Below are 25000 nucleotides of genomic sequence, written 5' to 3' on the forward strand. Positions count from 1 at the left end.
AGCACTCAAGCAACTGTCTAATAAAGCAACATATGTTTTTATTGAATGGATCAGTTTCTTTTGCTGCAAAGGTGCTAAATGACAATTTCTTTTGCTTAGGTCCTAAATGAGAATGTTTGTTGCTCTAGTAGACAGTTGCTTGTGTGCTAAATGTGAAGTTATTTAGACTGTTGCTAAAGTGCTAAATGAAACCATATTCTGCTTTAATAAGTGAACTTTTTTTTGGTTTAAAGGTGCTAAATGACAATGTATTAAGCTTTAAAAGACAGTTGCTTAAGTCCTAAATAAGTAAGTTTGTTGCTTTAATAAACAGCTGCTTGAGTGCTAAAAGTGAGGTTATTTAGACAATTGCTAATGTGCCTTATGAAAACTTATTTTGCAATAAAACGATAGCAAAACAAATTTCACATTTAGCACTTAAGCAACTGTCTATTTTAAAAGCAAAACCAGCTAACATTTAGCACTTAACAACTGTTTTAAAAGCAAAACAAGTTCACTGTTATCACTTTAGCACTATTGATTAAAGCAAAACATCTCATTTAGCACTTAAGCAACTGCCTATTTTAAAAGCTAAACAAGCTAACATTTAGCACTTAACTGTTTTTAAAGCAAACCAAGTTCACAGTTATCACTTGAGCACTATCTATTGAAACAAAATACATTCACATTCAGCACTTAACAATTACTATCTGTTTTAAAAGTCAAACAAGTTCCCAGTTATCACTTTAGCACTATCTATTTAAGCAAAATAAATTTACATTTAGCACTTAACAACTGTCTATTTTAAAAGCAAAACAAGCTAACATTTAGCACTTAACGACTGTATGTTTTATAAGCAAAAAAAGTTCACAGTTATCACTTGACCACGATAGCTTAAAGCAAAATAAATTCACATTTAGCACTTTACAACTATTTATTTTATAAGCAAAACAAGTTCACAGTTATCACTTTAGCACTATCAATTAAAGCAAAATAAATTCAAATTTAGCACTTAACAACTGTCTGTTTTAAAAGCAAAACAAGCTAACATTTAGCACTTAACAACGGTCTGTTTTAAAAGCCAAACAAGATTAGTTATCGCTTTTGCACTATCTATTAAAGCAAAAATAAATTCACATTTAGCACTTTACATCTATTTTATGAGCAAAACAAATTCACAGTTATCACTTAAAGCAAAATAAATTCACATTTAGCACTGAAGCAAGTGTTTATTTTAAAAGCAAGAGGAGTTCACAGCCTTCTCTTTAGCACTATCTATTAAAACAAATATAAATTCACATTTAGCATTTAAGCAACTGTCTTTTTTAAAAGCAAAACAAGCTAACATTTAGCACTTAACAACGGTCTGTTTTAAAAGCCAAACAAGTTTAAAGTTATCACTTTAGCACTATCACTTAAAGCTAAATAAATTCAAATTCAGCACTTAAGCAACTGTCTTTTTAAAAGCAAAAAAAGCTAACATTTAGCACTCAACAACGGTCTGTTTTAAAAGCCAAACAAGTTTACAGTTATCACTTTAGCACTATCACTTAAAGCAAAAGAAATTGACATTTAGCACTTAACAACTGTCTATTTTAAGAGCAAAACAAGCTAACATTTAGCACTTAACAACGGTCTGTTTTAAAAGCCAAACATGTTTACAGTTATCACTTAATCATTATCTGTTAAAGCAACATAAATTCACTTAAAAACTGTCTGTTTTAAAAGCAAAACAAGTTTACAGTTATCACTTGATCACTATTAAAGCAAAATAAATTCACATTTAGCACTTTAGCAACTGTATTTTTAAAAGCAAAACAAGTTAACATTTAACACTTAACAATGGTCTGTTTTAAAAGCCAAACAAGTTTACAGTTATCACTTTAGCACTATCACTTAAAGCAAAAGAAATTCAAATTTAGCACTTAAGCAACTGTCTTTTTAAAAGCAAAACAAGCTAACATTTAGCACTCAACATAGGTCTGTTTTAAAAGCCAAACAAATTTACAGTTATCACTTAATCAGTATCTGTTAAAGCAACATAAATTCACTTAAAAACTGTCTTTTTTAAAAGCAAAACAAGCTAACATTCAGCACTTAACAACGGTCTGTTTTAAAAGCCAAACAAGTTTACAGTTATCACTTTAGCACTATCACTTAAAGCAAAATAAATTCACATTTAGCTCTTAGCAACTGTCTTTTTAAAAGCAAAACAAGCTAACATTTAGCACTTAAAAACAGTCTGTTTTAAAAGCCAAACAAGTTTACAGTTATCACTTTACCACTATCACTTAAAGCAAAAGAAATTCAAATTTAGCACTTTAGCAACTGTCTTTTTAAAAGCAAAACAAGCTAACATTTAGCACTTAACAACGGTCTGTTTTAAAAGCCAAACAAGTTTAAAGTTATTACTTTAGCACTATCACTTAAAGCAAAAGAAATTCAAATTTAGCACTTAAGCAACTGTCTTTTTAAAAGCAAAACAAGCTAACATTCAGCACTTAACAACGGTCTGTTTTAAAAGCCAAACAAGTTTACAGTTATCACTTAAATCAGTATCTGTTAAAGCAACATAAATTCCCTTAAAAACTGTCTGTTTTAAAAGCAAAACAAGTTTACAGTTATCACTTGATCACTATTAAAGCAAAATAAATTCACATTTAGCACTTTAGCAACTGTCTTTTAAAAAGCAAAACAAGCTAACATTTAACACATAACAATGGTCTGTTTTAAAAGCCAAACAAGATTACAGTTATCACTTTAGCACTATCACTTAAAGCAAAAGAAATTCAAATTTAGCACTTAAGCAACTGTCTTTTTAAAAGCAAACCAAGCTAACATTTAGCACTTAACAACAGTCTGTTTTAAAAGCTAAACAAGTCTATAGTTATCACTTTAGCACTATCACTTAAAGCAAAAGAAATTCACGTTTAGCACTTAACTGTCTATTTTAAGAGCAAAACAAGCTAACATTTAGCACTTAACAACGGTCTGTTTTAAAAGCTAAACAAGTCTATAGTTATCACTTTAGCACTATCACTTAAAGCAAAAGAAATTCACATTTAGCACTTAACAACTGTCTATTTTAAGAGCAAAACAAGCTAACATTTAGCACTTAACAACTGTCTGTTTTAAAGGCCAAACAAGTTTACGGTTATCACTTGATCATTATCTGTTAAAGCAACATAAATTCACCTAAAAACTGTCTGTTTTAAAAGCAAAACAAGTTTACAGTTATCACTTGATCACTATTAAAGCAAAATCAATTCACATTTAGCACTTAACAACTGTCTATTTTAAGAGCAAAACAAGCTAACATTTAGCACTTAACAACGGTCTGTTTTAAAAGCCAAACAAGTTTACGGTTACCACTTAATCATTATCTGTTAAAGCAACATAAATTCACTTAAAAACTGTCTGTTTTAAAAGCCAAACAAGTTTAGTTATCACTTGATCACTATTAAAGCAAAATAAATTTACATTTAGCACTTTAGCAACTGTCTTTTTAAAAGCAAAACACGCTAACATTCAGCACTTAACAACGGTCTGTTTTAAAAGCCAAACAAGTTTACAGTTATCACTTTAGCACTATCACTTAAAACAAAATAAATTCAGATTTAGCACTTAACAAGTGTCTATTTTAAAAGCAAAACAAGCTAACATTTAGCACTTAACAACGGTCTGTTTTAAAAGCCAAACAAGTTTACGGTTATCACTTAATCATTATCTGTTAGAGCAACATAAATTCACTTAAAAACTGTCTGTTTTAAAAGCAAAACAAGTTTACAGTTATCACTTGATCCCTATTAAAGCAAAATAAATTCACATTTAGCACTTTAACAACTGTCTTTTTAAAAGCAAAACAAGCTAACACTTAGCACTTAACAACGGTCTGTTCTAAAAGTCAAACAAGTTTACAGTTATCACTTTAGCACTATCACTTAAAGCAAAAGAAATTGAAATTTAGCACTTTAGCAACTGTATTTTTAAAAGGAAAACAAGTTAACATTTAACACTTAACAACGGTCTGTTTTAAAAGCCAAACAAGTTTACAGTTATCACTTTAGCACTATCACTTAAAGCAAAAGAAATTCAAATTTAGCACTTAACAACAGTCTGTCTATTTTAAAAGCAAAACAAGCTAACATTTAGCACTTAACAACGGTCTGTTTTAAAAGCCAAACAAGTTTACAGTTATCACTTTAGCACTATCACTTAAAGCAAAAGAAATTCACATTTAGCACTTAACAACTGTCTATTTTAAGAGCAAAACAAGCTAACATTTAGCACTTAACAACGGTCTGTTTTAAAAGCCAAACAAGTTTACAGTTATCACTTAATCAGTATCTGTTAAATTCACTTAAAAACTGTCTGTTTTAAAAGCAAAACAAGTTTAGTTATCACTTGATCACTATTAAAGCAAAATAAATTTACATTTAGCACTTTAGCAACTGTCTAGTGAGGCAAGAGACCCTCCAATGTCGCCAAAGACCCAATTGAACATTTTTTTAGCTACTATTGTTAGTATTAATAGTGCTGTAATTTTTTTTGAATCTTCATTGAATTTTTTTTTTGTCTGTGGGATGGATCTCAGATTAATGAAATAAATAATTGAGTTAATTAGTTTTATTCCAATTTAGTAGCATTTTATTATTTTCCCTTTATTTTAAAGAAGCAGTTAGAGCAAACGTATTAGAGAGGCTTCTTGGGATGTTATTATTAATTAATGCATTTATTAGCTGCAGGAAAAAAACATTAACAGACTCAAAAGTTGACATTCTGTTACAGGGAGAAAAAAAAATGATACAGAAAGATGATTAAATTCAGAATCTTTTTATTTGAAATGTCAGTGTTCAAGAGAAAATAAAACAGCAATATAAATATTAGCATGAAAATAATAGTAACACAGGGATAAAGCGTGGGGGGGGGGGTTAAGCATTTGATAAGAAAGATAATACAGCAGGATAGAATATTAATAGTTCAGCAGCGGACGGACACACATATATAATATTTATAGTCATTTGTTCATATGGACAGAGAGAGAATGAAAGGCGTTGGTTCACAAAAGCACGAGATCAAACCACCGCAAAAAAGAACATTAAGAGGTTACGGAAGGATAGAAATCTTTTTTTTTTTTTTATGTTTCTTTCTTCAGAGGGTGATAAAAGATAGAGAGAGAGAAAATGAACACAAAAATATGCGCAACACAAACCACGAGTTAGCTAGTCTACATGTGTCACCTTATCTAAAGTTATCTTTTTTTAAATTTTTTTTATTTACAGTTTGACGAGTTAGTTGGCTTCCATGGCGCTTAGTTACTACATTGCAACACAAACACACTTTTTTTTTTTTTTAAATCTGTTTTTTTTGTTTTTGAACTCCTTCATTTTCTTGCAAAACAAAAATGCAACACATTCCAGTAGTGAGCCACGCTTTGTGGAGAGGGACTTTTATTTTGAAAGGGGCTGGACGGCTGGTCCCTACGACACACAAAAAAAACAAAAAAAAAGAAAAAAAACCCTGGCTCACACCGTTGACGGGATTCGGGGGGTTTATTTACACGGCGGTGGGGTGACCCCCCCCGACCTGGGTCAGTGCGGGGTTTAAACGAGTGGTGGTCGCTCTGTACATTCAGTAGGGTGGAGCCAGGGTTGGGGTTCCAACCCCCTGCCGGGCGCCACCCCACCCCGTCCGCGCCCCGCTAGAAAAAAAATGTGGCAAACACCCCGACATCAGTGCGTTTCTTCGGGTCTGGCTCTCAAGTGGGCGCATGCTCAAAACCATGGTTACGAATTTATTTTTTTGGAGGGTAAATGCTACATGTGCATTCTATTGATTTGGCAAGGGGGGGGGGGGGTGTCGAAGGGGCGCCGGGGGTTAAGGTTTGGGGGGTGCTGGGGGGTCTTCCTCTTTTGCAATGCATAGTTCAACTCTAAACTAGTATGTTTGAACCTTTTTAAAGAGCATGCAGACGAGTTTGTAAGGTAGGAACAAACTGATCACCAAGGACTGGAGGATCCTGCTTGGGCGGGAATAAGATGGCGAACGAAGCGTACTTACAACTTCCCAGTTGGGGGGGGCGCAATAAATCAGACTAACATTTCTCAGGATACATCACTTGCGAGGTTTCTTGTCCGAGCCAAAGCAACAAATAATCACAACAACCCCCCCCCATACTCAGCCAAACTAGATCTATTGATTACAAGTGTGTTGCCGCTCCTCTAAGAACCCTCAGAACCGTCCATGTGGTCCACCTGGACCTCAGCGAGATGAGATACTTTCATGGCCGGGTTTGGGGGGGGTTGGCCTTAAGCATTCCTCCGCCTTCCGTCTACTTCTTCTCCTTCTTGGTGGACTTCTTCTTGGAGGCCGGGGTCTGGGCGGCCTTGGGGGGCTCGGGCTGGCCGGACTGGGGCGGGGGCAGGGCCTGCTGGCCGGCCTGCTGGGCCATGGCCTGCTGCTGCTGCTGCTGCTGCTGCTGCTGGGGGTTGGAGGTGAGGGTGGCCGTGCTGCCCGGGATGTAGACGTTCTGCCGGTAGTCGGGCACGTGCTGCAGGGTGAACTGGGGGCTGTAGCGGGTGGTCAGGCCCATGGTGCCCGGTCCCAGGGTGCCGGTGGCCTCGCCCACTTTTGGATGAGAAAGAGAAATCTTATTAGAAAAGAAAAAAAAAGCACCAATTTTTCATTTTGCTTTCAAAAAGGCGGCCAAAGTAGGAGTTTGTGGTGCCAGCGGAGTGCAGTCAGGGAAGGGAAGGGACTCCTAAGGCCCCATTCCTGGGTGGAAGGTGGAGAGTAGCGTTGTACCAACATGTATTTTGATACTTTTCTAAATAAAAGGCACGACAAAAAAATGGCACTATTGGCTCTATTTAAAAAAAGAAATCACACGGTACATTTACTAAGATCCAAATACCACAAGTAAACTGCGTGTGCAATCCATAAAATAGTAAACAGTGTGTGCAATCCATAAAATAGTAAACAGTGTGTGCAATCCATAAAATAGTAAACTGTGTGTGCAATCTATAAAATAGTAAACAGTACATTTACTACACGGTACATTTACTAAGATCCAAATACCACAAGTAAACTGTGTGTGCAATCCATAAAATAGTAAACAGTGTGTGCAATCCATAAAAGAGTAAACAGTGTGTGCAATCCATAAAAGAGTAAACAGTGTGTGCAATCCATAAAAGAGTAAACAGTGTGTGCAATCCATAAAAGAGTAAACAGTGTGTGCAATCCATAAAATAGTAAACTGTGTGTGCAATCCATAAAATAGTAAACAGTGTGTGCAATCCATAAAATAGTAAACAGTGTGTGCAATCCATAAAATAGTAAACAGTGTGTGCAATACATAAAATAGTAAACTGTGTGTGCAATCCATAAAATAGTAAACTGTGTGTGCAATCCATAAAATAGTAAACAGTGTGTGCAATCCATAAAATAGTAAACAGTGTGTGCAATCCATAAAATAGTAAACTGTGTGTGCAATCCATAAAATAGTAAACAGTGTGTGCAATCCATAAAATAGTAAACTGTGTGTGCAATCCATAAAATAGTAAACAGTGTGTGCAATCCATAAAATAGTAAACTGTGTGTGCAATCCATAAAATAGTAAACTGTGTGTGCAATCCATAAAAGAGTAAACAGTGTGTGCAATCCATAAAATAGTAAACTGTGTGTGCAATCCATAAAATAGTAAACAGTGTGCGCAATCCATAAAATAGTAAACAGTGTGTGCAATCCATAAAATAGTAAACAGTGTGTGCAATCCATAAAATAGTAAACGGTGTGTGCAATCCATAAAATAGTAAACTGTGTGTGCAATCCATAAAATAGTAAACTGTGTGTGCAATCCATAAAATAGTAAACAGTGTGTGCAATCCATAAAATAGTAAACAGTGTGTGCAATCCATAAAATAGTAAACTGTGTGTGCAATCCATAAAATAGTAAACAGTGTGTGCAATCCATAAAATAGTAAACTGTGTGTGCAATCCATAAAATAGTAAACTGTGTGTGCAATCCATAAAATAGTAAACAGTGTGTGCAATCCATAAAATAGTAAACAGTGTGTGCAATCCATAAAATAGCGGAGCGTGTTGTGTGTGATTTACTAAGACTGCGTGTGTATTTTGCGTGTACTAGGGTGGTCCCGATGCCATTATTTTGGTGCCGGTACCGGAATGTATTTGGATACATTTCTAAATAAAGGGGACCAAAAACAATGGCAATATTGACTTTATTTTAACAAAAAAATCGTACGGTACATTTACCGAGATCCAAATACCACACGTAAACAGTGTGTGCAATCAATAAAATAGCAGGGAGTGTTGTGTGTGATTTCCTAAGACTGCATGTGCAATTGAAAAATGGTGCAGACTGCCCTATTTAAACGAGGATTTTGCATGTACTCGGGTGGTCCCGATACTAATATTTTGGTGCCGGTGCCGGTACCAACATGTATTTCGATACTTTTCTAAGTAAAGGGGATCACAAAAAAATTGGCAATATTGGCTTTATTTTAACAAAAAAAATCATACGGTACATCTACTAAGATCCAAATACTACATGTAAACAGTGTGTGCGATCCATAAAACAGCATGTACTATTAGTGGGCGTGTTGTGTGTGATTTACTAAGACTGCGTGTGCAATTGAAAAATGATGCAGACTGCCCTATTTAAATGAGGATTTTGCGTGTACTCGGGTGGTCCCGATACTAATATTTTGGTGCCGGTACCAAAATAAATTTCGATACTTTTCTAAGTAAAGGGGATCACAAAAAAATTGGCAATATTGGCTTTATTTTAACAAAAAAATCATCCGGTACATTTCCTAAGATCCAAATACCACACGTAAACAGTGTGTGCAATCCATAAAACAGCATGTACTATTAGTGGGCGTGTTGTGTGTGATTTACTAAGACTGTGTGTGCAATTGAAAAATGGTGCAGACTGCCCTATTTAAATGAGGATTTTGCGTGTACTTGGGTGGTCCCGATAACAATATTTTGGTGCCGGTACCAGCATGTATTTCGATACTTTTCCAAGTAAAGGGGATCACAAAAAAATTGGCAATATTGGCTTTATTTTAACAAAAAAAATTATACGGTACATCTACTAAGATCCAAATACCACACGTAAACAGTGTGTGCAATCCATAAAATAGCAGGGAATGTTGTGTGTGATTTACTAAGACTGCATGTGCAATTGAAAAATGGTGCAGACTGCCCTATTTAAACGAGGATTTTGCGTGTACTCTGGTGGTCCCGATGCCATTATTTTGGTGCCGGTGCCGGTAGCAAAATGCATTTCGTCACTTTTCTAAATTAAGGGGACCATAAAAAATGGCAATATTGACGTTATTTTAACAGAAATATCATAAGGTACATTTACTGAGATCCAAATACCACACGTAAACTGTGTGTGCAATCCATAAAATAGCAGGGCGTGTTGTGTGTGATTTACTAAGACTGTGTGTGTATTTTGTGTGTACTAGGGTGGTCCCGATGTCTTTATTTTGGTGCCGGTGCCGGTACCAGAATGTATTTCGATACTTTTGTAAATAAAGGGGACCAAAAAAATGGCAATATTGACTTTATTTTAACAAAAAAATCGTAAAGTACATTTACTAAGATCCAAATACCACACGTAAACAGTGTGTGCAATCCATAAAATAGCAGGGAGTGTTGTGTGTGATTTACCAAGACTGCATGTGCAATTGAAAAATGGTGCAGACTGCACTATTATAACGAGGATTTTGCGTGTACTAGGATGGTCCCGATAACAATATTTTGGTGCCGGCACCAACATGTATTTCGATACTTTTCAAAGTAAAGGGGATCACAAAAAAATTTACAATATTGGCTTTATTTTAACAAAAAAAATCATACGGTACATCTACTAAGATCCAAATACCACACGTAAACTGTGTGTGCAATCCATAAAACAGCATGTACTATTAGTGGGCGTGTTGTGTGTGATTTACTAAGACTGCGTGTGCAATTGAAAAATGATGCAGACTGCCCTATTTAAATGAGGATTTTGCGTGTACTCGGGTGGTCCCGATACCGATAATTTGGTGCCGGTGCCTGTACCAAAATGTATTTTGATACTTTTCTAAATAAAAAGGACTACAAAAAATGGCAATAATGGCTTTATTTTAACAACAAATCTCACCGTCCATCTACTAAGATCCAAATACTACATGTAAACAGTGTGTGCAATCCATAAAACAGCATGTACTATTAGTGGGCGTGTTGTGTGTGATTTACTAAGACTGCGTGTGCAATTGAAAAATGGCGCAGACTGCCCTATTTAAACGATACCAATATTTTGGTACTGGTGCCGGTACCAAAAGGTATTTTGATACTCTTATAAATAAAAAGGACCTCAAAAACTGGCACAGATTTACATCCATGCGGGCCCTGAGCTAAAATGAGTTTGACACCCCAATAAGTTTGGAACTGAACTCAGAGGCTAGTATGATTTCATTCCCGGCCTGGAATTGGTGCACGGAGCCCTGCCCTAAAGTCCCAGTAAGGAGCACAGAGGTGTGTGAGAACTTTCAATGTTCAAATCCAATTATGAGGTCAAACTTTGGGGGTTAATTAACAGCATTTGTCAGAAAAGTGATAGCACAGGTATGTTTTTGAAAAATTGTCACCCCTGTGTGTGTGTGTGTGTGTGTGTGTGTGTGTGTGTGTGTGTACAGCCGTTAGCTTACACAAACAACTAAAACCATGTGATAAACATGTCCAATTATGTATGCAAACACATGCGTGTTGCTTTGTCCTCTTGCTTCGAGTGCTTCGCTGCTTTGCTGAGAATTCTTCCTCAGCCTCTGCAATGCAGAGAACAACCCCCCCCCCCCGCCCCCCACCCTCCAACCCCGCCCCTCAGCAGCTCCTCCATGTCACTCTGTGGGAACATGCAAAGAAGCTAGCTTGCTTTCACGGTTTGAAAAAAACAAAACACTTTTGCACACTTTCCGTGTCTTGCCTTTAGAGACGTGCTTCATTTTTCCACCATCGCACTGACTGTCCTTTCCTCCCTGGTGACGTGGAGGAGTGCTTCTCCAACATACGTGGAAGGAAGACACTGCAAAATGTGCCACGCACTGTTTCTTGGTATTTTAATTTGAAACTCTTGTGCGTTGCATAATTCTTTTTCCAAGTCATTCCAGAAATGAGTCACATGCACAGGCAGGAACAGGAACACGAAAGGTCCTGCCCGTGACACAACACCGTGCGTGTTTATCGACAACCACAGCGAGGTGTCCAGACTCACCGTTTGCCGCGGCCATCAGGGCTTGGAGCTGTTCCGCTTCAGTTGGGGGTTGGGGCCAGGGGCCGGTTCCCATGGCAACCTCGGGTCCTCCGGCAGCCCTGCGTGTGTTGGAAGGGGAGAGAGGAAAGGAGGGTGAGACCCACTGGCAATAACAAGTAGCTTTCATCCTTGGTGGCAAATACACACTTTGGTCGAGGTGTCATAGGGTGGCTACACATGAATGACATTAATTCACCATCACAGGGTTGTTGACCAAAAGTGCGCTTGCAGGAAAGAACCTGCAATGTATTTTATTGTCCTGGTCCTCACACTGCGTGAGCACAGTCTGTTTTAATGTCCTGGTCCTCACATTGCGTGAACACAGTCTATCTTAATAGTCTGGTCCTCACACTGCGTGAACACACAATCTATTTTACTGTCCTGGTCCTCACATTGCGTGAACACACGATCTATGTTATTGTCCTGGTCTTCACATTGCCTGAACACACAGTCTATTTTAATGTTCTGAACACACAGTCTATTTTAATGTCCTGGTCCTCACATTGCGTGAACACACAATCTATGTTATTGTCCTGGTCCTCAAATTGCCTGAACACACAGTCTATTTTAATGTCCTGGTCTTCACACTGCGTGAACACACAATCTATTTTATTGTCCTGGTCCTCACAACGCGTAAACACACAATCTATGTTATTGTCCTGGTCCTCACACCGCGTAAACACACAATCTATGTTATTGTCCTGGTCCTCACACTGCGTGAACACACGATCTATGTTATTGTCCTGGTCTTCACACTGCGTGAACACACGATCTATTTTACTGTCCTGGTCCTCACACTGCGTGAACACACGATCTATGTTATTGTCCTGGTCCTCACACTGCGTGAACACAATCTATTTTTTCTGTCCTGGTCCTCATACTGCGTGAACACACGATCTATGTTATTGTCCTGGTCCTCACACTGCGTGAACACACGATCTATGTTATTGTCCTGGTCCTCACACTGCGTGAACACACGATCTATGTTATTGTCCTGGTCCTCACACTGCGTGAACACACAATCTATTTTCCTGTCCTGGTCCTCACACTGCGTGAACACAATCTATTTCACTGTCCTGGTCCTCACACTGCGTGAACACACGATCTATGTTATTGTCCTGGTCCTCACACTGCGTGAACACACAATCTATTTTACTGTCCTGGTCCTCACACTGCGTGAACACACGATCTATGTCCTGGTCCTCACACCGCGTAAACACACAATCTATTTTATTGTCCTGGTCCTCACACTGCGTGAACACACAATCTATGTTATTGTCCTGGTCCTCAGACTGCGTAAACACACAATCTATGTTATTGTCCTGGTCCTCACACTGCGTGAACACACGATCTATGTTATTGTCCTGGTCCTCACACTGCGTGAACACATGATCTATGTTATTGTCCGGGTCCTCACACTGCGTGAACACACAATCTATTTTACTGTCCTGGTCCTCACACTGCGTTAACACACGATCTATGTTATTGTCCTGGTCCTCACACTGTGTGAACACACAATCTATTTTTCTGTCCTGGTCCTCACACTGCGTGAACACAATCAATTTTACTGTCCTGGTCCTCACACTGCGTGAACACACGATCTATGTTATTGTCCTGGTCCTCACACCGCGTGAACACACAATCTATTTTACTGTCCTGGTCCTCACACCGCGTGAACACGAGCACTGCACCTAAAAACTGGGTCATGCTGCTTTTAATCCGTGTTATACGAGTGCTACACAACAAACAATCCTCTTGAATGAATTACAATAAGGCAGGAGGGGGGGGGGAGGTGCTTAACAAAACACAGCTCACATAGTTGAGCGTCCGCCATCTTCCTTTCATCGTGCTTGAGATAAAAAAAACAAAACGGGAGCGCTTCATTTACACTAAACCAGCCTCTGGTTTATCGCTCCCTGTGGTCAGTGTTATCACTTCCTGTGGTCCAGAGTGCTGTTTATCTCCTACATTTATATTTTATTGCCTCGCCGGGAAGATCCAAGCCTGCGTCTGAAGATAACCTCCCCTCCGTCACATTCTTGTTGACTTTTTGATAGCCCTAAATTAGGCAGAAAAGCCACAGATGTGATGATGTCGGGCTACACACAAACAGGCACAGAGACACACTGCAGCCTGAGGAAAATATACATAAGCTCCATTTCTTTTGCACACATAAAAGGCGAAGCACTTCTACACAACACCGCACGCGACAAAATGTTGCCACAGTCCTTTTTCTACGCCACAGCAGGCATTGTGGCCTAGATATGCACACGCCATCAAACTTTCAGGGAGACTAGAACAGAAGCTCTATGAGCCGAGTACAGCTACACACAGCACAGCCTCGGTGTCACAAGCAACTCTCCGCCCTTGTCGGCCAATCAGGTCCTGTCGGTGGTCGACGTGGAAACGCCGATGAGCGAGGAAGGGCAGAGAGTGGCCACACGTTCTACGTCTAAATGAGTACCTTGTCCCACTCTTTGGCGTCCATCGTATGTGTGTACCGTATGGCATGTGGGGACTAAGAACACAACAAGTTATACAGTCGCAAACAACTACTAACTTTTTCTCAAACTTTTTTTCTTGTAGTTCACCATTTCTCATATTTTTGTTTCTCTCAGTATGATGTGGTGGAGAGGTGTCAATATGGTTTTCACTGAGGACCATATCGCAGTTGTGTTTGACCCCAGAGGGTCTTTTCTAACAGTGAATACTATTATTGCACACTTTTTAAATGCATTTTATTAGTTGATTTTTTTTAAATGAAAATGTAAAAAAAATATGGTAAGTTGCAATAAATTCACCTCAAAATGTGGTGTATATTACTGCAAATGGAAAAACAGTACAGCTGTTTTTATGGTAAAAAAAAAAAAAGGCAGGTCAGTTGCCAGAATTTACTGTAAAATCTACATTTGTTTTTTTTACTGTAAATAAAATAAACTGCAATTTTACAGTAAAATTGGGCACCTGAGCTGCCAGTTTTTTTTTTTATATACCGCAAATTAACAACTGTAGATTTTTTGGTGTGCTACTGTAAATGCCAAAACAGCGCCACAGTTTATTACAGTAAAAAAAAAAAACTATTATTTTTTTTCCATTTAAAGAAACATTATGTAAAAACCAAAGTCAATTTCACAATCTGACCGTGAAATCTATTGCTATCGCTTTGAAATAAATGATCATCATTGGTATTTATTTATATTAAAAAAATGTTTCTCAAGTTTGACAATATATTTTTGCATAATTACACAATATTTAAGTTAACATAATTTGTGATTACATGGAGAAAGTGCATGAATAAAATGTTAATTAATGCTCAGTTTGCTACACTGATTTGCTTTAACAAGCAACGCTTACATAACTTAATAGTGCAAAATCAACTTTCAAAAAACAAACGAAAAAACATCAATGGTATATTAAATCAAATTAAAAAAAAAAAAAAGCCTTTTTTCTTTTTGCAGCCTTCTGAGGTAAATATCGACATTAACTTTTTCCACAGGTTAATAAATTTGAAAATGAAAAAAACAATGAGGTGGGCGGGGTTGGGAGGGTGGGGTTAGGTGGTAGTGGGTGGAGGTGTATATTGTAGCATCCTGGAAGAGTTAATAATAATAATAATAATAATAATAATGAATTAGATTTATATCGCGCTTTTCTATTGTTAGATACTCAAAGCGCTCACAGAGAGTTAGTGCTGCAAGGGGTTGTGGGTATTTGTCTGTTGTGTTTATGTTGTGTTACGGTGCGGATGTTCTCCCGAAATGTGTTTGTCATATTTGTAACAGTGTTAAAGTTGTTTATACGGCCACCCTCAGTGTGACCTGTATAGCTGTTGACCAAGTATGCCTTGCATTCACTTAAGTTTGCGTTAAAGCCGCATATATTATGTGGCTGGGCCGTCACGCAGTTTTTATGGAGGAAAAGCAGACGAGATGACAGGTTGTAGAGGACGCTAAAGGCAGTGGCTTTAAGACACGCCCCCAATATTGTTGTCCAAGTTTGATAATATATTTTTGCAAAATTATACAATATTTAAGTTAACATAATTTGTGATTACATGGAGTACATTTTTTTTTCTCCCAAAGTACAAAGAAAGAATACATTTAGGAAGAAAAGTTACAGTACTTTTTTGATTTCCAGGCTCTCGAGGGCCAAATAAAATGAAGTCTGGCCCCCGGGCCTTGAGTTTGACAAATATGATGGAGTGGAATTCTACACTACAGCGAACTGCAAACATAACAATTAACATGTTATCACAATTTTTTGTTATGATTATTGAATTATATCAATAAATTGGAAGTGAGCTTCATTATCATTGCCGATTGAGTGAAATGAATTACATAGCACTTTTTCTCAAGAGACTCACAGCGCTTTACAGTGTGAAATTCAGTTTGTTAGTAGGGTAGAATATATAAAAATGAATTATTTTATTTTATTTTAAATATTAAAACATGTTCAATAAAAATGTAATTTATTTTTGTAGGATTCTAATCAATGTAATAAATACAATACAAGTAATAGGGTACTAATTCAATTGAAAAAAAAAAGATACATATTTAACAAATATTAAACTTGGAAAAGAATTACAGAACAACACAATGTTTTAAGAAAATTTTCAACAAATAAAAATCGTTTTTAAATTATGATGATTCATAAACATGATAAATATTAATGGGATAAAGCATAATTCACATTTGTTTCTGTATCCAGTTAAAATAGTTTCCATTATTGTCAATACTTTGAGGAATGTTCAATATTCAACTAAATAAGAAGTTTGGTGCATATATATTTGCATTCATGTTTTCATTTTTAAACAGTAAATATAGGGCTTTTCTCCTCTTTCTTTTAACTTTTTGTAAATAATATTGTCACTTTTTTAGATATTTTTTTAAATTTTAAAATATTAAAACATGTTCATAAAAAAATTAATGTCCCATTGTAGGATTAATATGATAAAAACAATAAAATCAACAGGGCACTAATTAAATAGAAAAAATAAAAAAAGATAAATATTTTAAAAATATTAATCCTGGAAAAGAATTAGAGAATACTAAGTTTTTACATTTTTTTTAAAACAAATAAATACATATTTAAGTTATGAGGATTTCTAAAAATGATACATTTTCGAAGCATAAAGCACAATTCACATTTGTTTCAATAGCCGGTTGGAATAGTTTCCATTATTGTCAATAATTTGAGAAATGCTCAATATTCAACCAAATAAGAAGTTTGGTGCATATATATTTGCATTCATGTTTTCATTTTTAAACAGTGAATATTGGGCTTTTCTCCTCTTTCTTTTAACTTTTTGTAAATAATATTGTCACTTTTTTAGATATTTTTTTAAATTTTAAAATATTAAAACATGTTCATAAAAAAAATAATGTCCCATTGTAGGATTAATATGATAAAAACAATCAAATCAACAGGGCACTAATTAAATTGAAAAAATAAAAAAAAGATAAATATTTAAAAAATATTAATCCTGGAAAAGAATTGGAGAATACTAAGTTTTTACATTTTTTTAAAACAAATAAATACATATTTAAGTTATGAGGATTTCTAAAAATGATAAATATTCGAAGCATAAAGCACAATTCACATTTGTTTCAATAGCCGGTTGGAATAGTTTCCATTATTGTCAATAATTTGAGAAATGCTCAATATTCAACCAAATAAGGAGTTTGGTGTATATATATTTGCATTCATGTTTTCATTTTTAAACAGTGAATATTGGGCTTTTTTCTTCTTTCTTTTAACTTTTTGAAATGAATATTGTCACATTTTTAGATATTTTTTAAATTTTAAATATTAATACATGTTCATTAAAAAGGTAATGTCCCATTTTAGGAATCTAATTAATATAATAAATATAACACAATTAATAGGGTACTAATTGAATAGAAAAAATAATATAATTTAAAAAAATATAAAAATATTAAGATAGAAAAGAACTGAAGAACAATACAATATTTGTACTTATTTTTTTTTAATAACAAATTAAAACATTATTAAAATTATGATGATTTCTATTCGTAGCATAAAGCATAATTCATATGTGTTTCAATACTAGGTTAGAATAGTTTCTGTTATTGTAAATACTTTGAGGAATGTTCAATATTTAACTAAATAGGAAGTTTGGTGCATATATATTTGCATTTATGTTTTCATTTTTAAACAGTGAATATGGCCTTTTTTCCTTTTTCTTTTAACGTTTTGTCAATAATGCACAAAATTCGGATATGCAAAAAATAAAACACATTTTGTCCCCTCATTCTATTTAAAGGCCTACTGAAATGAGATGATCTTATTTAAACGGGGATAGTAGGTCCATTCTATGTGTCATACTTCATCATTTCGCCATATTGCCATATTTTTGCTGAAAGGATTTAGTAGAGAACATCCACGATAAAGTTGGCAACTTTTGGTGGCTAATAAAAAAGCCTTGCCTGTAGCGTCAGTCGCAGACGATGTGCGCGTGACGTCACGGGTTGTGGAGCTCCTCACATCTGAACATAGTTTACAATCATGGCCACCAGCAGCAAGAGCGATTCGGACCGAGAAAGCGACTATTTCCCCATTAATTTGAGCGGGGGTGAAAGATTCGTGGATGACGAAAGTGAGAATGAAACTCTAGAAAAAAAAAATAGACTATACAGTGGGAGCGATTCAGATGTTATTAGACACGTTTACTAGGATAATTCTGGAAAATCCCTTATCTGCTTATTGCGTTACTAATGTTTTAGTGAGATTATATGGTTGTACTTGTACAACCTGAAGGTCGGCCCTGCACCTTTCTTCAGCACCAGTCGACGGGTGGTGGCGATGCCCATCTCTGCACTTCGCAAGGGACCCTCTTCGAAACATGGTCTTTCGAAATGATCGCTGCCTAATACACTGTACTTTGTGTGTGTGGTCCAATCCAACCGTGTTGGCTTGATAAATGCTAAATGGGTTGTACTTGTATAGCGCTTTTCTACCTTCAAGGTACTCAAAGCGCTTTGACACTACTTCGACATTTACCCATTCACACACTGGTGGAGGGAGCTGCCATGCAAGGCGCTAACCAGCACCCATCAGGAGCAAGGGTGAAGTGTCTTGCTCAAGGACACAACGGACGTGACGAGGTTGGTACTAGGTGGGGATTGAACCAAGGACCCTCGGGTTGCGCACGGCCACTCATCCACTGCACCACGCCGTCACCAACTTCACTTCACTTCACTAGCTTGACTGTCATCTTTCGGGAATGTAAACAACGAAACACCGGCTATGTTTGTGTTGCTAAAGGCGGCCGCAATACACCGCTTCCCACCTACAGCTTTCTTCTTTGATGTCTCCATTGTTCATAAAACAAATTGCAAAAGATAAACCAAAACAGATGTCCAGAATACTGTGGAATTTTGCGATGAAAACGGACGATTAATAGCTAGGCACAAAATGTCCTCTGCAATGCGTGACGTCATCATACCGCCACGTTTTAGCATGATACTTCCGCGCGAAATTTAAAATTGCAATTTAGCAAACTAAAGCGGTCGTATTGGCATGTGTTGCAATGTTAATATTTCATCATTGATATATAAACTATCAGACTGTGTGGTCGCTAGTAGTGAGTTTCAGTAGGCCTTTAAGATAAGCTCATGTCCTGGATGGCAGCCTATTGTGCAGAGGTCCCTAATGAAGTGTCCATGGTCCCTGCAGTATTTATGTGTGTAAAAGCTTCCTGACCAGATTGATTCCCCCCACCAGCTGCTGTTTAACAGCACAGAGTTGTGCAAGAACTACTGTGAAAGGTTGCTGCATGACGACATGGAGCAACATGATATCATGTGTGGACCCCCCCCCCCCCTGGTCCCCAAACATGTCATCGCTTAGATTAAACAAACACAAAAAAAGACAACAACCCTTTAAATGCCAGAAAAAGAGGCGAGAACAAGTACATTCTTCTTCCCCTCCCCCACCAGCGGGCTGTGGCGACCATCGCTCATCTGCAGCACGGAGCCAGCGGAGGAGGAGGAGAGGAACACGAGGGGGAGGGAGCGAGGAGGCTGCGGCAGCCATTTTAGAAAGCATGGCTGCATCAGTCAGGAGTGGGAATCTCTTTCAATCAGGGTATGGAAAAACAACCACAAGATGAAACGCCCGCAAGGACCTGATGTCCCCTTTAACTTCCCCTTTATGTCTTGAGTGTGAGTTAAAGGAGTTGACTCACCCGCTGGGTCCGGGTCTCTGGCCCTGGTTAAAGCGCCAGTCGTTGTTGGGCGGCTTTTGCTGCAAAAAAGACAAGAGAAGTCCAGACATGAAATGCAGGTTCAAGAGCAACCAAGCGCCACTTCTCAACTGGACTTTTACGTCACCTTGCTTTGTGGCTGACACATCTGTTCGTGTAAGTGTGTGTGTGTGTGTGTGCACTTTTGCAGTCAGCATCATGTTGTTTTTGAGCTGGAAATGTGAAAAGGGCAGCACAAAACGGTGCAAACCTGCACTAACATCTGCTCAGCACACTGAATGGAACTTAAGAGTTGTGCAAAAAAAAAAAAAAAAGGCATAACTAGGTCAGCAGCTATAAAAAGTTGTCCCTGTTCCTCTTTTTTTTTTTCATCCTTCCCTCTACAGACACACTGTTATTATTATATATTGTACATACAGTAAAATGCAAGCCCATCCATCCATCCATTTTCTATCGTTTATTCCCTTTGGGGTCGCTGGTGCCTCATCAGTAAAAAAAAAAACTACAGAAAACTACATAAAAATGCGACCTTGTGTCACCATGCCTGCAATTTGTTGACACATGACACACAAAAGCTGATACAAATAATAACAGAAGAAATGAACAAAGTAAAAAGATAGTTTGACCAAAACAGACTTTCTTTGAATCTCAGTGAAGCTAAAATAATGCTATTTGGGAAAAGCGGGAGGGAAAGTCAAACAATTACAAATAGGCCGAGTACGGTAGATATTGGGCGTCACGGTGGCGGAGGGGTTAGTGCATGTGCCTCACAATACGAAGGTCCTGAGTAGTCCTGGGTTCAATCCCGGGCTTGGGATCTTTCTGTGTGAAGTTTGCATATTCTCCCCATGAATGTGTGGGTTCCCTCCGGGTACTCCGGCTTCCTCCCACCTCCTAAGACCTGCACCTAGGGATAGGCCCCTCCCACCTCCAAAGACCTGCACCTGGGGATAGGCCCCCTCCCACCTCCAAAGACCTGCACCTGGGGATAGGCCCCCTCCCACCTCCAAAGACATGCACCTGGGGATAGGCCCCTCCCACCTCCAAAGACCTGCACCTGGGGATAGGCCCCTCCCACCTCCAAAGACCTGCACCTAGGGATAGGCCCCTCCCACCTCCAAAGACCTGCACCTGGGGATAGGCCCCTCCCACCTCCAAAGACCTGCACCTGGGGATAGGCCCCTCCCACCTCCAAAGACATGCACCTGGGGATAGGCCCCTCCCACCTCCAAAGACCTGCACCTGGGGATAGGCCCCTCCCACCTCCAAAGACATGCACCTGGGGATAGGCCCCTCCCACCTCCAAAGACATGCACCTGGGGATAGGCCCCTCCCACCTCCAAAGACATGCACCAGGGGATAGGTTGATTGCCAACACTAAATGGTCCCTAGTGTGTGAATGTGAGTGTGAATGTTGTCTGTCTATCTGTGTTGGCCCTGCGATGAGGTGGCGACTTGTCCAGGGTGTACGCCGCCTTCCGCCCGATTTGAGCTGAGATAGGCGCCAGCGCCCCCCCGCCATCCCAAAGGGAATAAGCGGTAGATATTGAAAGGGTAAAAAGAAAACACGCATAGAAAACCTCCCAGGTAGGAGCATGATAACATGAATGTGCATGTGGTATATTTTAATAAGGGCTAGGATCTAAACTTCCCAGAACAAGCTAGTCAGGTTACTTTTAGACCTCCACCCCAGATCACACCTCATTCCAACCCACTTCTCCAAAGAGGGCTGGCTCAGGGTGGAGGACAGAGTCAAACAACTTGCACTGAGCCTGGTCTATAAAATCTGCTACACCTCCCTGATACCCAAGTACATGTCGAACTACTTCTTTAATGTAAATGACCGCCGTAACCACAACACCGGGGGGAGTTCCACAAACCATGTTAAACCTAGATTCCGATCTAACAAAGGTCTTAACTCATTCTCCTTCTATGCCACATCGGTATAAAAGTAAGTGCATCTCTATCCTCCTTCAAAACCACTCTAAAACAACACCTCCAGGCAACTTCAACCCTTTACTAATACCCTCCTCCATCCACATCCCATCTCCCCGGATTGTAAATAACCTAATGTAAATAATCAAATGTACTTCTAATGTATTTACTTGTTCTTATGCTATGTGAACTCACTATGTTCTCTGCTGGCTGTACATATCCTACTAAGTAAGACCTACACTCTTTCAATGTCCATTTCTCTGTTGATGCAATTGTTGATGACTGAAGTACTGATATCAACCAAAACTCCTCATCCCACCCCCCGGATTGTAAATAATGTAAATAATTCAATATGATGATTAACCTGTGTGATGACTGTTTTACGCTGATAGTATATATTTGTACCATTAATTGATTAACGTGGACCCCGACTTAAACAAGTTGAAAAACTTATTGGGGTGTTACCATTTAGTGGTCAATTGTACGGAATATGTACTGTACTGTGCAATCTACTAATAAAAGTATCAATCAATCAATCGATATAGGGAGCAAACTAGGGCTATCGTCGATGTAGCGGTTCACATAGCTGCCACACCAAGCATGAAAAATGTTTTACACTGACAAAATATATTTTTCTGTCATTTACATAGCACTTTTCTCTAGTGACTCAAATAGTGAAACCCAATATCTAAGTTACATTCAAACCAGTGTGGGTGGCACTGGGGGCAGGTGGGTCAAGTGTCTTGCCCAAGGACACAACGGCAGTGACTAGGATGGAGGAAGCGGGGCTCGAACCTGGAACCCTCAAGTTGCTGGCACGGCCACTCTACCAACCGAGCTATACCGCCCCAACAACTATTCTGTACACAAGGCGTGGTGTACAAAATCCTGCCAAATTGTCGTGAGAAGCACTTAAGTCCATCCCAAGTCTTTTCCACCTCTCTCCCGCTCTCTTGTTGTGCACCGATGCGGAGAATGCAAGCCGGGCCGAGCTCCAGATTGACACAAGAGGTCCCTGGAGCAAGAGGCCGGGATGATGCAGTGCATTATTAAAATAGTTGTTGTACCACTCACAGGGGAATGATGGAGCCCGAGGGAAGACGGTTAAGAAGGGGGGAAAAAGAATAACGCAGCTATTTTAATAGCGAGAGGATGTTTATGATGCGTTACAGAACTCTCGGTACACCCAATCACCAACCACGGCATAATCAGGGCTGTCAAACTCAAATACAGAGTGGGCCAACATTTAAAACCAAGGTTGAACAAATTGACCTTTTAGTAGATTAGATTAGATTAGATAGTACTTTATTTATTCCGTCAGGAGAGTTCCTTCAGGAAAATTACAATTTTCAGCACAATCCCATTCAAGATCAGACAAACATTACAGGGAGACAGAACAGGATCGCTGACGGGTCTGCCGGCTTCCAGCGCCCCTTACAAAAAAGATGAGATACAGGTAAACATGGGGGGGAGAAAAGAATAGATTAAAAAAAAAAAAAAAAAAAAAAAATATGGATCCCAACAAGTTCTGCATTGAATATTGAACAAACAAGGCTTATGTAACATGCAAAATCCAGTTTCAAATAACAATAATAATAATTAAAAAATATCAATGGCATATCAAATAAAATGTAAATAAAAATGTAATATCTCGTTTCTATTTGCAGCCTTCTGAGGTAAATATCAAAATAAACTTTTTCAAAATAAATACATGTATGTGGTGTTTTTATGCATTTAAAAACTAAAACGGGTCGGTGCCGACCCTAACACAAGACGAAGGTTAAATATTGATGTTAAAGATTTCTTGAAGAAATGTTTAGAATGAAGTTGATGAATCCAGATGGATCTCTATTACAATCCCCAAAGAGGGCACTTTAAGTTGATGATTACTTTTATTTATAATTGAATCACTTGTTTATTTTTCAACAAGTTTTTAGTTATTTGTATATCTTTTTTTCCAAATAGTTCAATAAAGACCACTACAAATGAGCAATATTTTGCACTGTTATACAATTTAATAAATCAGAAACTGATGACATAGTGCTGTATTTTACTTTTTTTAATCTCTTTTTTTTCAACCAAAAATGCTTTGCTCTGATTAGGGGGTCCTTGAATTAAAAAAACGTTTACCGAAAAAAGGTTGAGAAGCACTGAACTAGAATATCTGTTATGATCCGCTGCATGGATCATATTCTGTTTGGGTTTTTCGGGTGTTGGACTCTGTTTAGTTCCTGTTTATGCACCTCTGAGTTTGTTTCTGTTGCCATGACTACAGTTTGCCCTGCGTCTGGTTAGTGTTCAAGACACTTACCTGTTGTCCAAGCACTAATCAGAGGGCTATTTAGTTTTTATCCTGGCCTCACTTGGTTTTGCTTCCTAATTTGCTTTATGCTACAGTTGACGACGTTTTATTCCTGCTTCATACCTGCTAGTTTCCACGCTAGGCTATTTTGCTAGCTCACACGCTAGCCATTTGGTTTGCTGCCTTAAGTGCTATCAATCCAATCCACTTTATTTATATAGCACATTTAAACAACAATAACATTTCCAAAGTGCTGCACAGCCATGTTAAAAATAATTGTAAAAAACAAATAAAATAAAATAAAAAATATATATATTATGCTCCACCAATGGCTGAATACAAATAAAAAATAAATAAATATAAAACCAATAAAAACAATATAAAAACAAATATGATTAAAAACTATTTTAAAGGGTAAAATCAATTAAAACAGTAAAATAGAAACCAAAACACAGAGGACAACAGAGGACAGAGGACCACACTACTCACATAGTGTTAAAAGCCAAAGAATAAAAGACGAGACTTAAAACACTCCACTATCAGCACGTTTTTTTTCGTTCTGTCTGATCTATTACTGAATAAATAATTTTCCTACCAGCACGCTGTGTCTGAAGCCCGTCTGCATTTCTGGGAGAGCGAGCCCCACATCACTATGCGCCCGGGTCGTCACAATATCATGCAAAAATGCAGATTCCAACCATTGAAATACTTTGTATAGTTGAAGACTTACTGTCATTAGAAAACATTAATGCACATCGTAATGGCAGCTACACTTTCCATCTTAAAGATCTAAAAAATAGTATTTGGGAATGTCCGGCGGGCCAGATTGAAATACTTAACGGGCCGCATGTGGCCCCCGGACCTTAATTTGCCCAGGTCTGACGTAAATGAACTTGCCTTATTACTGACAGTGTCAGTCAAAACAAATGTTCATTATCTTGGGGGAGGACTTTGGTGCCACGGCCACAAGTGTACCGAATGATTCTGGAGCAAGACAGGGAGAGTTTGTGTTCTGTAGCCGCCAGAGGAAGCAAACATCCAACATTCCAGCCACTCGCACACAAAACGATGCCAAGGTCGGAACACACTGGACTAATATAGACTACAGCACACTGCTAGGATAAAAGGCCGCGTCATAAAAAGCACGATAAAACCGTTGACCAAAGTCGGGTGTGGATTTAACCTCATGCAAATCATGCACTTTCTACCAGCTTAGAGCATTTTCTTTGGGTCT

General features: G+C 38.1%; 1 protein-coding gene across 20 annotated transcripts in view; it reads right to left on the bottom strand.

The window, feature by feature from the left end:
- Positions 1-4796: 4796 nt before the first annotated feature.
- Positions 4797-25000, bottom strand: part of LOC133552572 (protocadherin gamma-A11-like) — a 255083-nt gene continuing 234879 nt past the window's right edge. For 10 of the 20 annotated variants that reach the window (XM_061899821.1, XM_061899823.1, XM_061899822.1 and 7 more), the window contains exons 2-5: positions 19512-19570; positions 13770-13823; positions 11267-11364; positions 4797-6606 (exon numbers count right to left, since the gene is read on the bottom strand). In XM_061899821.1, the coding sequence (XP_061755805.1) occupies positions 6311-6606; positions 11267-11364; positions 13770-13823; positions 19512-19570 (507 nt within the window). In that variant the 3' untranslated portion in view covers positions 4797-6310. The remainder of the gene's footprint in view (positions 6607-11266; positions 11365-13769; positions 13824-19511; positions 19571-25000) is intronic. The other 10 variants (XM_061899827.1, XM_061899833.1, XM_061899830.1 and 7 more) reach the window with 1 other exon arrangement.

This window comes from Nerophis ophidion, linkage group LG05 (genome assembly GCF_033978795.1).
Source record: "Nerophis ophidion isolate RoL-2023_Sa linkage group LG05, RoL_Noph_v1.0, whole genome shotgun sequence".
Classification (NCBI taxonomy): Eukaryota; Metazoa; Chordata; class Actinopteri; order Syngnathiformes; family Syngnathidae; genus Nerophis; species Nerophis ophidion.